This window comes from Aegilops tauschii, chromosome 1 (assembly GCF_002575655.3).
Source record: "Aegilops tauschii subsp. strangulata cultivar AL8/78 chromosome 1, Aet v6.0, whole genome shotgun sequence".
NCBI classification, from domain to species: Eukaryota; Viridiplantae; Streptophyta; class Magnoliopsida; order Poales; family Poaceae; genus Aegilops; species Aegilops tauschii.
Genome location: NC_053035.3, coordinates 85,249,591 through 85,263,905, shown reverse-complemented (window position 1 = coordinate 85,263,905; position 14,315 = coordinate 85,249,591). Strand labels below are relative to the sequence as shown.

The following is a 14,315-nucleotide window of genomic DNA, read 5'->3' as shown; positions in this document are numbered from 1 at the left end:
TAATCCAACAAAATTTCTGATTTATTGCACTTCTGAGAATTTAAAGAATCGTTTGTCACCTAGTCGTACATAGGGCGGCCAAGGGCCACAATGCCCCGAAAAATGTTGATGAATGGAACATTCTGTGATTTTAACATACAACATGCTCTAAATTACACCTAAGCTAACCTTCCAGCATTGAGATACAACAAAATACAACATGGCTCGACTTTTGCCGCTATCAAGTGTATTTGCCACCGGGTGGATGGAAAAACCCACCGGCGTTATTACCATTTTTCGACTGAAACCCCCCATGCTTGGTTACTCTGGGGCGTTCTTGGTTTCTAGGATGGAGCAATAGCAGCTTCTCACGCCCACAGCAGACAATCAACACCCAGTTCAAAGTTTGTCACGGGACTGTCGCCGAAATCCTCGCCTTGGTTTTGGACCTCATGGTTTGTGTCGACGTAGGGCTCAGATAAATCCAATGACCTTACAGAGGGGATGGCATGCTCCTTTTGGATATCTGACGATGCGGCCGCAGCTTCTTCCCGATCCAAAACAACGAGGAAGTCGTCTTCGAATTCGAATGTCAAGAACTTGTCTTGACAGGCTACACATTTCAATTAACGGTAAGATTGGCATGAATAAATGGCTTTAGAAGGTCATGCAACAGCAGGCAGCCAGTACTTACTGTCCACTAGATGAGCAAGGTGGTGGATGTTCTTTATCATAGTTCCATTTAGTTTTATGACCTGATAAAATTATTGGTTAAAAGGAACATTAGCTAAATGCAAATGCATAAGAAGATGGCTAGAAGTGGAAGAGACAAGAGGTTTACTTGTTGATTGCCCATGTGCTCATACCCGATGTTGACATCGTTCGCCAGTACCTGGAAAACATTGATAACTTAAGAACCTGATAACACTTTGCAGCACTAGGACTAGCCAATTTATCCAACCACGAAATACAACATACCTGAGATACAATTACGATTTGCTCCCCTTCGAAGGTTGATAGAGAGTATCGTGCCTTTGCCAACAGTTTTAACTGTACACAAAGATAAGATATCAACAACAGTAAGAGATTGCAGATCTTCCGAAAAGGTAAGCTGCACGCATGATGGTCATGTGGAATGATCTTACCCCTAAAGTATCTTCACACTCTTCCCTGCAAATGTACATAGATTTACGTGTTAGTAACTACAACCTTTCTGACACCAAGCATGGATTGAAAGAGGAAATAGTTGTTTACTTACTCTATAAATGGTTCTGTTAAAGGCGTGAAGACAAGGCCGGCAACTATCAGATAAGAAGGTTGACCCCCATCAACATTGAATGGCACCTAATTTGAGGATGAAGGAAATTGTGAAATCGGTGAAATTTTTACATTTCTATTTTTAGCTCATGAAAAGATCAAGGGTTATAGTGTCTTACTAAATGTTTTCTTGGATGCAAAATGGTTTGCACTTTCATGACATTGCCTTCCCGAATGATACCTAGTTGGGCAACATCACCTGCATACCTGATTAATAAAATAACAATTGTTTAGTGCAGTTCATGCTATCATTTTGGAACATTTTATTTTCTTCAGATGTTAAAGGATGTCACTAGTGTCAAATTTATATGATCCACATACAGATTAATGGAACAAAATTGCAATGCCTCAGATGGAAAGGGCTTGTAACTTTGGTATTCAGATCAAGAGGGAGCTTCGTAGGCATTACACACAAGGGTTTTAGGCAAATGAAGAGCAGTGCACATATAATTAAAGACTGCTTAGTTCTCCATGATTTTGCACTACTGAATCACTAATGAAGGTTCAGAAGGTAACATGAAATAGATACATGTCAATGGGTGATTGCATGATTTTCATTTTACCCATCCATACAAATGATAGAGAATGTGACATCTATATGCATCTGTACACATGTTGAAACAAAGCCCACTGGCTATGGCTGTCAAAATATAGATTTGTGGTATTGTGCCATTATGAAATTTCAGACCACTAGAAACTGGTGACAAAAAATGTTCTGCCCTAGAATAGAACATAAATAAATTAATAAGGTTAGGAAAATCACTTCAAGATGATTAAGAAAATGATAATACTTGTGAGGAATAAGATAAAGCACTTACTTTTGACTTGTGAGGTAGCGGAAAGCAATCCGCTCAGTGGACCGAAATGGTACTGTTCCTTCACATCCTACCGAGACACCATCGAAACTTGTTATCACATCTCCCTGGAGAAAAACAAACACCTGATCAGCTTAAAAAGGAAGCAAATGTAGCAAATACCGTTCTGGTAACTATTAATTCAGAAAGATTCATTTGCGGGAAGAAAACCTAAAGGTAGCAAATCTGTGAACTCCATCTAAGAGATGCAGATGCACTTTACCTTTCGCAGAACACTGCTTGCTGGAGCTGTAGGCTCAACCCGGCGGACAAGAACACCCTTCAGCCAATTAAAATGGCATGTTATAGGAGAATAATGAAAAATATAGAGCACTATTCAGTGGTAAGGACAAAACTGAGAGTAGTTTTCAGAACATACATTTGTTGGATATAAATCGGTATCTCTCTATTTAACTGTAGCATTTAATTATGTAGGGAAAATGGGTTATTGTGGTGTAATCTCTACCAGACATAGATAACAGAATCCTACACAACTCACTAACTACTCTCTGCTAATGCAGATGTACATCTGCATTTAGACAGTGGGCACGATACAAAGTGCTGCCGTCAATGACATGGATCTCACCAGAAACTACTGGCTAAACCATATGGAAATACATGTGCCTTTGTGTGCATGAGAGTTTGTTCGAAAATCTCTAATAAATCTCCATATCCACAAGCTGAAGCTGAACACATATCGATAGCATACCTCACTTGAAGGCACCTTCAAGCTTTCGCGCAGTGCTGGGTTTTCCAATTTCTGAAGTAGGACGCCCAGGCAAGGAAATCCTGCATAATGTCTGAACACATTGAGGACATCAACTTGAACATACAACAGCAACTTCACCCTCCGAAAACAAGCATCTCATCAGTCATCACACAGTTTTACTAATGAATGCATGTTCGGTGAGTACACAGTACAAAAAACTTGTAAATATATTTAGGGGGTTAAAAAGGCTTCAGAAAAATGCCAAAATTAATACAACGCTAAAGTTTAACAGTGGAGCCCGACCAAGCAAATGAACAGACTGTAGTAAGTTATATGCCAATGTATAATTAAGTACTTAAGGCACAGTTTTTTTGTTTTCATTTCCAAAGATATATGTACGTTACCTGTGTATTTTCCATTTTTCCGATAGTCATTCAAGAAATGGGATACGACTGTAGTTGGAATAACATATCCAATATTTTCAGCTTCATCTGACCTGAACACCTAAACAAAAGACAGCATGAAGAAAGGGAATAGAAAGACAAGAAGATAAACATTCAACAGTGCAGACACGTATCTGGGTAAGTACATTCATACCAAATGTACTTAACCATTTGATGTTCATCAAAATTACACATTAACAGGGCTTTGAGTGTATCTTTCAGGTTTGCTAATAAAAACTTTAGGAAAGATAGTCTTTTATTTGAGTAGTAAAACAAAGTGGTCATCGCTTACAAAATGTTAAATGATGCAATTCTAATCCATGATTAAATAAATCCGATCTGAGTTGATAAAGCAAAGCCATATAACCTGGAATTTTCTGAACCCAAAACCAAAACACTTCCCCTCATGTCTAGATGGAGGCCGCAACTATTTTTATTAATAGCACGGTGGCTACCTCTTGAACTTGAGACCTTATGCCTCTGATACCATCTGACGAAACATGAAACTTGTATTTCCATGAGGCCATAGACCGTATGTACTCACACTGACACATACTGGTGTGGTAAATATGCAGATAAACCCTTATACAACAGGGATATTGCATGGCTAATAAAACCACGACAAGTATTTTAGAACTGAGGGAGTACATCACTTATATGACAGTTCCACACATCAGCTACGTAAGCAAGTAATCAGTGAAAGTACCTGAAATGCTACTCCAATGCATTCCCCTTGCTCATTAAAAGCCGGTCCACCACTGTTTCCTGCCAGAAAGCAAACAATACCAAATAAGTTAAGTTATGACAAGTATTTGTGGAAGAAGAAGAAGAAGAAAAAGGAGGAGGAGGAGAAAGAGATGCTTTATATATCCACTTCAATATATATATACCGAGGAAAGCCCTTCCTAAAGCAAATCACAAGTTCAAGGTAAAAGCAAACCTGCGTTTATTGCTGCATCAATTTGAACCCCAAGAAGATCTGATGTTCCGTGCGCATATGGTGTGACCTGGGCTATTCCAAAGGTAAAATAGTATAAGTGCAACTATGTAAGTAAAGCAATATTAAATGCGAATATCAATATACACCTCTGAAATAATACTGAATTTACTGTAACTTCGGTGAGTGGCATGGAACAGAATGACCTCTATTTTGCACCCCCTTCGTTTGTTTCATAAGGCGTATACGTATTTTGGTCAAACAAGGTCATGAGACCAAGAGAATAGTACAGTTGACCTTTTGAAAGGAAGCTACTGTAATTATAAGCCTAATATTCGGAGACAGACGGAGTAACTGATAACTACTTACCTACCAAACTAGTTAAAACTATTTAGCTAATGTTAGAAGATGAGGGTTGTTTTCTGACAGCAACAAAAGCTTGTGAGCAAGTATTCCAGAAAGACATGTTGATAACTATCATAGAAAGCAGTCTAATTTTTTTCCACATCCTAGAAACATGCGCTGGAGAAAAAGAGAGTATTAGCTATCGAATAGCTATAGTGCTATACAAACATACAAGGAGTCGAGGACTTTTTGGATAGCTGAGAAATAGGACAATTATTGTATGCATGAAACACCATCACATTTCTCCTTGTTAGGGGAAGAGTCCGTTCAAAAAGTGCAATGTAAAGAAAACTTAATTTGCCAAGAGATAGCACCTCAATGCGTGATACAACGCCTTTTGTCACAGATATAGTGTCTCCACCAAGAGGATACCCGACAACAGTTACTGAATCCTGAGATAAAGCATCAGAAAGATGTCAGATGGCAAAAGAAATGGAAAAATGATATATCACTCAATATCAACCAAGTATTGTACATATCTTTACAAATGTAGCTACAAATAGTAATAATGAAGGCCTGGTTCATTTGACGCTACTGTAACGTTTTCAGTAAGTACATGGTACATTCGAACATTACATAGTTAATTACCTGAAGACATGGCAAACGACCAAGTTGAAGTGGTTCTGTACCTCGCCAGAACTCTTCATTCTCTACAGAGAGCATCGCAAGATCACATTCTGTGCCTCTAGCTAAGACCTGTAAACTACTTAATCAGACAACCAAACCAGATTTTGGAAGAAGTTAATTAAAGTTGCAACTAATAACCAAAAATCGTATTTCAAAATATATTATTAACATTAACTAGTAGCAAACCTTTCCAAATGTTAGACAATCAAATCATCGTCCGATGAACTTATTATTTTCTCTTTAGATTTGTAAGCAATCCTATGTGCCTACTGTGGAGACTCAGACCTTACCAATCTAGAGGAATGTGGTCAATCAGAAAACTTGGCAAGCCAGGTTTGATATGCGCAACAGAACATAACAGTAACAGCAGGATTCAGGAGTAAGAGGTTTACTCATTGGTGAGGGAGTGTCTTATATAAGAACGCTCTAAGCATGTGTCGATGTTCAGGTAATCCAGATTATGTGAGCACACTTTTGGATAAAATGTCGATAAAGCAGCATAGTCGCAGGGAGAGTACCTTGGCGACGTACTTTTTGTCATCTCCTCTTCGCTTTACTTTAATCTGCATATAAAAGAAGACTTAGTTTAATATTGTAAATGACATAACTAAACCATTAGCCGCCAAAAGCAAATGGTACAACATATTGAATTATTGTCAGAACTTTTGAATTAGTCTACTCTAACCCGTACTACGGTACTATTTATTCAAAACTCCAAAACTAAATAATCCCAAAACTTTCAGAGAAAGCAATTTAGAGTCAAAATACATGTTAATGGTTGAACTGAAACTTCACAGTTTTAGAGCCACGACAAGATTTTAGCCAAGTTGGTGCAGTTCTTGCATTATTGGAGCGCCTCGGAGCTGAAATTAGCTTCATTCTGTTTACATCCCATGCTATGATGTGATCATGTGGATAGTACACCCAGCTAAATAAGAATACAAGATTTTTTAGCCAGGTTTCGGGACAACTTACAGGTCATTCAAACTAAAATCAGTGAAATAATTGATTGTTCTGCCTAAGAAGAATGTTGGGAAGCAATGTTTATTCAAAAGAAGGTATATACAAAAATGTGGATCCAAGACTCTGCTATAAAATAAAAAGAAGAAATTCATAGGTATGTCTAATTAAGTACGCACCTGGGTGTCATGTTCAACGCAATGTGCATTTGTCAATAGTTTGTTATCACCAATCATAAAGGCACTGCAAAAGAAATGTGTATTAAGATAAGCAGAAATTCTAAATTCAAGACACGAGGATCACCACTGAAATTATAATTGAAATGAGTGACTGCATCCAGATATGCAGATAAAGGTTAAGGTATAAAAGTGAGACTTGCTTGTTCAAGACTTCAAAAAGTATGCAGCCTTTCAGAATGAAACAACAACCAGATATGTTTACAATTTACTTGTGAAGTTATCCAGTCAGTTTGTGAAACATAACACCAAAAAGGAACACTACATCACCCATCTAACATCATTAAATAAATATACCCCTAACTGCAGCATATTGAATCCAAATGCTTAAAGCCCGTACCCTTTCCCATCCACTCACTAAACACACAGGACGAGGGATGTCAATATTCAGTGCAAAATATAAAAAGGGTAAATGAAAAGAACTACAATAAACAATCAGAAACACTAAAAATCTGACGTCAGATTTTTAGGCATGGCAAATCTAACGTTTTCATGGCAATTTATGTTGGCGCGATGATGGCAAATTTAGTTTGCAAGCACGGCAATTTTCTACAAAAAAAATGAATTGAGGCGGATTTGCCGTGCTCGCCAACTAAATTTGACATCCTCGGAGAACATACTTTGCCATGAAAATCGTTCAATTTGCCATGGTCAAAAAACTGACGTCAAATTTGTAGCTCAGTCCTAAATAATGTAATCAACTAATCATATATAAGTATGAGGCCAATACTTGCCTCCCGGTGCTTGAATGTTGCCTTTGCTTCTGCCAAGGAAGCCCATAATCAGGTCTAATATGAGTGCAGTAGACCTAACAAGAGATCAAATAGTTAAGCCTGACAGACATGGTTAATAAAAATAAAGCACAGACTACAACACAAAATCAAGGTAACATGACCTTTTTTTTGACTTTGATCAGGCTAGAGCACTATGCTTGACAGACATACTTATACACAAAAGTACATTTATAATACCATAAGCAGCATCTAGCACACATATCAAGTTCCCTCACTAAACTAGCATTGTCTAGCATCATTGACAGCCAGGACATATTCTTGAGACCCACCTTAACAACAGCATTAAGGAATTTGTCCTCTTCAAGATCCTCGAAATCAGCAACCTAGCACAGCACATAGTTAGCAGAAAATCCATGCAACTTATGATGTCATCGATCACAACATTGAGTGCAACAAAAGAGTTTGCAGCAAAAAACAGAACATTTGTGGATATAAGAATTGGGGATATTCGTGTGATTGGTCACCATAGCTAATACGTCCACAGAAATAGATCACAGGGCAGTAAGAACACACATTAGGGATCTCAGAGACACCGAAGGAGAATTGAGAGATTCTAGACAAAAGTGCAGGCATTAGTAATTGCTGCAAAGGTGAACTTACATGGCAAACAAAAGGAAATGTGGCTCTATCAAATGGTGAATGCGGCAATTAAGACTGCAATGTTCAACTTGCATATCCCGAAAACAGATACATACGACAATGGAGAGTACTGAATTGCAGCACGAAGCACACACCCAATCCAAACAGCAAAACACTACCCTACCCTGCTTACAGAACCAGGAAGCAATTCGATACTACTCCCTCTGTCCCATAATATAAGATCGTTTTGCAAGCTAAACAGCTTGCAAAATGATCTTATATTATGGGACAGAGGGAGTAGCTCCCAACCAAAAAAAAAGGCCTACTTGGAGCCAATTGGAATGTCCATCCTAAATTGAAATCTAGTAGTTCTACTTTAAACTCTTAGCACTGTACAATGTGCACAACCAAAGACATGGCATTTCATTGCGCTTCGCACCTGCGACTCCTTGAAGTCGATGGAAAGCCCCTTATCCTTGCGCGTTGACGAGGCCAGAGAGCCCCCTCCGCCGCCGCCGCCGCCGCCAATGCCGCCGCCCCGCCGCTTCTTCGACGCCCCCTCCACCTGCGAACCACTCCAAACGAGTTCCCAGCACGTCAGACAAGCGGCCCCTCGACCCGTTTCTCGGGGACACGGGCGGTGAACGAACGGAAGAAGCGCACCTCGTCGAAGCGGCGCGTGACGCGGCGTGAGGCGGGCGGGTGGCGCGGCGCGCAGGCGACGGCGGGGCGGAAGCGGCAGGAGCATGACGGTGAGGAGGAGGAGGCGGAGGTGGAGGGGAAGGGGAGGGACGGGGAGGCGAAGAGGGCGGCGAGGGCCGCCATTGCTTCTGCTGCTGCTGCGCGTGCTTCGAGGGCGCGGTTTGATTGATTTGGGTTTCCCTCTCGCCGCGACGAGGGAGCTCAGCTCCTTATCCTCTCTTCAGCAGAGCTGAGAGAGAGTGGAGCAAGCAGGGGGGAGCACGTGCGCCCCGCGTGAGATAAGGGATTTCGTAAGGAGGCCCAGAAGTACCGCGTACCACCACGTTGGTCGGCCCATTTAGCCCTTCCTCTACTTCATTTCTATATCTTTTTTCTTTTCTCTCTCTCTCTCTCATTCTTTGTTTTTCCTTTTTTATGTTTTGTTTTCTTCAAAAATAAAATCCTCGTTTGTTCAACTTTTAATTTTCTGATAGATACAAAAAACTTTTCCCCTTTACAAGTTTTTTTAAATTTTTTCAGGTCATACATAAATGATTTTTTCAGAGATAAATGCACAATTTCCCTTCACCATTTTTTTCCATTCGTATGTTTCCCTTTTGATTTTTATTTTGTTATGATGTACATGAGTATCTATTCTGAGATACAGAAACACTTATTCTGGAACAAATGAACAGTTTTTCAACGCTACAAACATCCTTTGAGATATATGAACATTTATTTTCACACATAAGAACATCTTTAGGTAAACACATGCACATTTTTTTTTCAAATACATGGATGTTTACTTTAATATACACAAATATTTATATTTTGTAGAAATGCATATTTTTGAAAATAATTTATAAAATTAGAAGAAAGCAGACATAATTTTAAGATTTATAAAAACTAAAAAATTTAAAACATTATTTGTCAATGGGTTGCACCAAATCAACATGGCAACAGGTACCCGCTACCCGCGAACCCGACAGGTAAAAACCCTATTAGGGTAAGGGTTTGGAAAAATTAATTACCCATGGTTTTATAAATGGGAACAAATATACCCATCGGGTAAGCCAGATACAAGTATGGGAAGGCAATACCCATACCCGCGTAACTGCGCACCCATATGCTTATTCATTATGACAGTTAGGTCCTATATGTGTCATCCACTAAAAATGTGAAAACCCTAGTGTCGCTTTACCCAACCGCAGCCTCGGCCACAAAATCCCTCCCCATACCCCTTCCGCGCCGTCACTCACACCACAGAAACCCCCTTGCCCCCATCTCTCTCTCACACAACAAACTCTAGGGGGAGGAGCCATCGGCCGCCACAGTCGGTTGCCTGCAGTTGTCGGTATCAAAACCGGCAGATCTCGGGTAGGGGGTCCCGAACTGTGCGTCTAAGGTCGATGGTAACAGAAGACGGGGGACACAATGTTTACCCAGGTTCGGGCCCTCTCTATGGAGGTAATACCCTACTTCCTGCTTGATTGATCTTGATGAATATGAGTATTACAAGAGTTGATCTACCACGAGATCGTAATGGCTAAAACCCTAGAAGTCTAGCCTATATGACTGTATATGTTTCCAGACTGAGCCCTCCGGTTTATATAGACACCGGAGGGGGCTAGGGTTGTACAAAGTCGGTTACAGAGAAAAGGAATCTTCATATCTGGTCGCCAAGCTTGCCTTCCACGCCAAGGACAGTCCCATCTGGACACGGGAGAGAGTCTTCGGCCTTGTATCTTCACAGCCCATTAGTCCGGCCCATGTCCAACAGGCTGGACGCCCATGGACCCCTTAGTCCAGGACTCCCTCAGTAGCCCCTGAACCAGACTTCAATGATGAGGTGTCCGGCGCGCAAATTGTCTTTGGCATTGCAAGGCGGGTTCCCTTTCCCGTATACTCCAAGATAGTCTTCGGACGAAACGAACGTGTCCGGATCTGCAACACAGGTACCACACACTACAGGAATCAGCTACTTTGCCATCTGCCACGGCAGACGGCAAAGGCAAGGATGGCGGACGGTAAAGGCCTTTGCCGTCTGCCGCAAATGGCAAAAGGCTCCAGCAAAGTAGGCATCGGTAAAGAGCTTCTTTGCCGTCTGCTTTCTGAAGCGGACGGCAAAGGGGCCTTTGCCATCAGCGGCTGACGACAAAGAAAGCCGACGGCAATAAATGTGCTGTTAGTCCGTTAGGCGGCTAACGACAGCCTTTATCGTCCGCCGCTGACGGCAAAGAGCATCCGGCCTTTGCCGTCCGCCGAATAACGTCAGCTGGACGTCACTGCGGGACAAGCCTTTGTCGTCTGCCACTGTAGGCAAAGCCTTTGCCGTCCGCCACTGTAGGCAAACTGACCAAATGGGTCAGCTCCCAGGGAGCACAGGTGGCCGCCGCGTGGCTTCTTTGTCGTCCGCGGTAGACGGCAAAGGCGCCTTTGCCATCAGCGGCTGACGGCAAAGGTGCCTCTTTTTTTCTGTTTTTTTAATCCAGCAATTTTCACAGCAAATATATGACATATATATATATATATATTTCACAGGGCTATTTAACAGCAAACATATGACATATCCAGCACATAAGTTTCATCGTGCATACATATATAGTTCCATCCATTCATACATAGCAAGTTGCACATACACATTGTTCCATCCATACATATTACAATGCAAAGTTTCATCAAGATAGCAAGTTCCATCATAGCAAGCTAGAAGAATACTAGAGGAGAATGAAAGAAAAAACAAGCACTCCATCATAGCAAGCTAGCTTCCGTGAAGTGAATGAAATCTGCAAAATGGCAAATAAGAAAGTTAGAAAAAGGTGACTAGAAGAAGAAGTATATGCCATTTATGAGCTAACTTAGGTGAAATGGATTATTTATGAGCTAACTTAGTTGAAATGGATCGTTTATGAGCTAACCTAGGTGAAATAGATCGTTTATGAGCTAACTTAGGTATAATGCATCATTTTAGAGCTAACCTAGGTAAGATGGGTCATTTTGGAGCTAACCTAGGTGAAATGGATCGTTTTTAGCTAAGTTAGGTGAAATGGATCGTTTATGAGCTAACCTAGGTGAAATAGATCGTTTATGAGCTAACTTACGTAAAATGCATCATTTTAGAGCTAACCTAGGTGTGATGGGTCATTTTGGAGCTAAACTAGATAAAATGGATCGTCTGTGAGCTAACCTGGGTGAAATAGATCGTTTATGAGCTAATCTAGGTAAAATGGGTCATTTTAGAGCTAACTTGGGTAAAATGCATCATTTTGGAGCTAACCTAGGTAAGATGGGTCATTTTGGAGCTAACCTAGGTAAAATGGGTCATTTTAGAGCTAACACAGGTAAAATGGATCATTTTGGAGCTAGTCTAGGTAAAATGGGTCATTTTAGAGCTAACTTGGGTAAAATGGATCATTTATGAGCTAACTAAGGTATAAGGGCTTATTGCATCTGTGCCCCCAATTCCTTAGTTGTGATTAGTTTTCCCCACGCTTCAAACTTTTGCTCACTTTTCCCCACTCCCTTAGCTGAAACTCTCACAAATGTTCATAACAGACGTTTGCCGTCTTGGCCGTTAACTGACTTGTGGGGCCACGTTGGACTCTGTTGACTGTGGTTGTGGCTTCGTTGGTTGGGCCGTGTTTGTGTTCATAGGACGGGCCCGTTAGTTTGTTGGGAATAAATTAAAAAAGCCTGCTATCGATGGATGCAGCCTTCTATGCATGCCCGGCTTTGGCATCGATTTAGCCTGCTATGCATGCGAACACCGGCACGCACGCATTTAGTGACCTAGACCTAAACGCATGCATGCACGCATCGATCCTTGCCGCATGGTTGCCGGTGGATTCAGTCGCTCCGCAGCGTCGTTTCACGCGTCGCAGGCATACGTGCCGGTGGCAGAAGGGGCAGGCTGCACGCACGCTCGCGTCTATGTCGAGGCATCGGTTCACGCCGCACGAGTGCCGCTCGATTCAGTTGTGGGAGGCAGGCAGCCGCCAACGCAGAGCACGCAGAAGGGGGAGGCAGGCAGCCGCCAACGCAGAGCACGCAGAAGGGGAAGGCAGGCAGCCGCCAACGCAGAGCACGCAAAGCACGTTCGCATGGATTCACGTTCACACATTGATGATCGCATCGGTTCACGCACGCACTGAGTCACGATCTACGCCGTTTGCGCGTGTACCCACTTCGTCTCTCCTGGCTATTTAAACTGCCCTTCATTGCCTCTTCTTCTACAGATCCATCTGCGCCTCCCACTTCTCTTCTTCCCCCAAAAGCCAAAGCCGTTCCACTCAGCGAAGCATTTCAAGATGCAGTACAACGGGCCGACGTTCCAAGCGCCGCCCACCGTGCCGGAATGGCGGTACCCTGCCAACGTCGTCGTCGAGGCATCGCTGCGCGTGTGGGCGATCTCACGCTGGAGGGGTAGCACTGAGCTTGCACGGGGGTTCCTCCGTGCGGGCTTCCACCACCTCCCGCCGGGCTCGCCGCCCATGTTCAACCTCGTGGAGCAGCGTCCCCACGCCAACGCTCCAGTGGTAGGGATCGTCGTCCACTTCACCAACAGGTTCGATGCCTACTACCTGCTCGGCAAGGTGTATTGGTGTGGGTGCGAGTTCATCGCATTCACCACCCATAACATCTTCACGGACTTCGAGAGCGTCTTCCTCGCTCGCAACCGCATGCACAACCTCCCGTACTGAAGCCGACGGCGAAGAAGACGGTGAAGCCGGCGGTGTGCGTGTTGCCCTAGCTACCCTATCCCTATCTACTATGTAGTGTGAGTGTGAGTTTGGTGTGCGTGTTGCCCGACCTAGCTATGTAAGAACTTATGTTGCCCTAGCAACCCTACTATCTAAGTTAATTTATGTGTGTTATATTAATGCTTTGTTATGTTTGTTGCCCTAGCAACCCTATCTAAGTTAATTTATGTGTGTTATATTAATGCTTTGTTATGTTTGTATTTTGTTTGTCCCAAGTTTAGACACGGCTAATTGGCGTGGGGAAAATTAACCAAACTAACTAAAAATGATGTGTTCATAGATGCCTTCTAAAAATAAGAACATATTGTACATTTGTACACGGCTTTGGTTTGAGAGCTCTGTATTTTTTAGGTATTCCAAGAATACTTTGGTTTTCAGAAATATTGAAGTATCAAATACTTTGAGATGTTTGGCTTTAGTCAAAAGTGTAGTTTTATATACTTTAATATGTAGAAAACTACACTATGTTTGAAGTATATAAAAAAGAGGGTTGGACCTCTTTTTCCAATCATGAAGTATTGGTTCGCTAGGCATAATAATACTGCGGTTTGCAAATACTTTGATTCTAAAAAATGAAGGGACCCATAAAGGAAAGCAAAAAAAATCCTCAATGAGATAGAAGAGATTGGGCAATCAAATTAATGAAAAAAGCAATCAGAAACAAAAAAGGACAAAGCAATCGTTCCTAAACAAAAAAAAGAAACATCGCTTGTTTCTGGGCCTCATTTATCCTTTGTGGGCCTATTGTAGCTTGATTCTCTTTGGGCCCGCGAACTAGGTTTCTAGCAGAACTGACGAACTCGAGGACAAAAGTTTGGCAAGTGCGAGAGAGAAGAGATGAACTTGATGTATATCCCTTGTGCTGCTCAAGTACTGCTTACTGTCATCTGACGAGCTAGGGTATGATCCAACACTTGAGGTTATTTGCTAACAAAATAATCCTATCACTGAACTGGTACTTGTCTTCTGCCGAAACTGAAAGTGTCGAAACTTAACAGTAAACTGCATACATTCAGAGATCGACAGTTGCACTA

General features: G+C 41.9%; 1 protein-coding gene across 1 annotated transcript; it reads right to left on the bottom strand.

The window, feature by feature from the left end:
• Positions 1-8,792, bottom strand: LOC109770684 (protease Do-like 2, chloroplastic). Its single transcript, XM_020329398.3, has 21 exons — positions 8,504-8,792; positions 8,280-8,405; positions 7,531-7,584; positions 7,202-7,275; positions 6,411-6,474; positions 5,790-5,834; positions 5,233-5,340; positions 4,959-5,036; positions 4,243-4,309; positions 4,009-4,067; positions 3,264-3,363; positions 2,860-2,939; positions 2,374-2,430; positions 2,115-2,218; positions 1,416-1,503; positions 1,238-1,323; positions 1,125-1,149; positions 958-1,029; positions 821-871; positions 674-734; positions 1-592 (listed from the first exon to the last, which is right to left on the bottom strand). Exons 1-21 carry the CDS (start codon positions 8,663-8,665, stop codon positions 348-350), a joined length of 1,806 nt encoding a protein of 601 aa, XP_020184987.1. The 5' UTR covers positions 8,666-8,792; the 3' UTR covers positions 1-347.
• Positions 8,793-14,315: the final 5,523 nt, after the last annotated feature.

Bases quoted from the DNA above. Each gene is read 5' to 3' on its own strand.
- LOC109770684 (XM_020329398.3), bottom strand. From the start codon at position 8,665: ATGGCGGCCCTCGCCGCCCTCTTCGCCTCCCCGTCCCTCCCCTTCCCC. The intron at 6,475-7,201 runs GCAAGTATTGGC...TTTCTTTTGCAG, and splicing joins CAACATTCAAGCACCGGGAG to TGCCTTTATGATTGGTGATA. The intron at 4,310-4,958 runs GTGCTATCTCTT...GGAATAGCCCAG, and splicing joins GCGTTGTATCACGCATTGAG to GTCACACCATATGCGCACGG.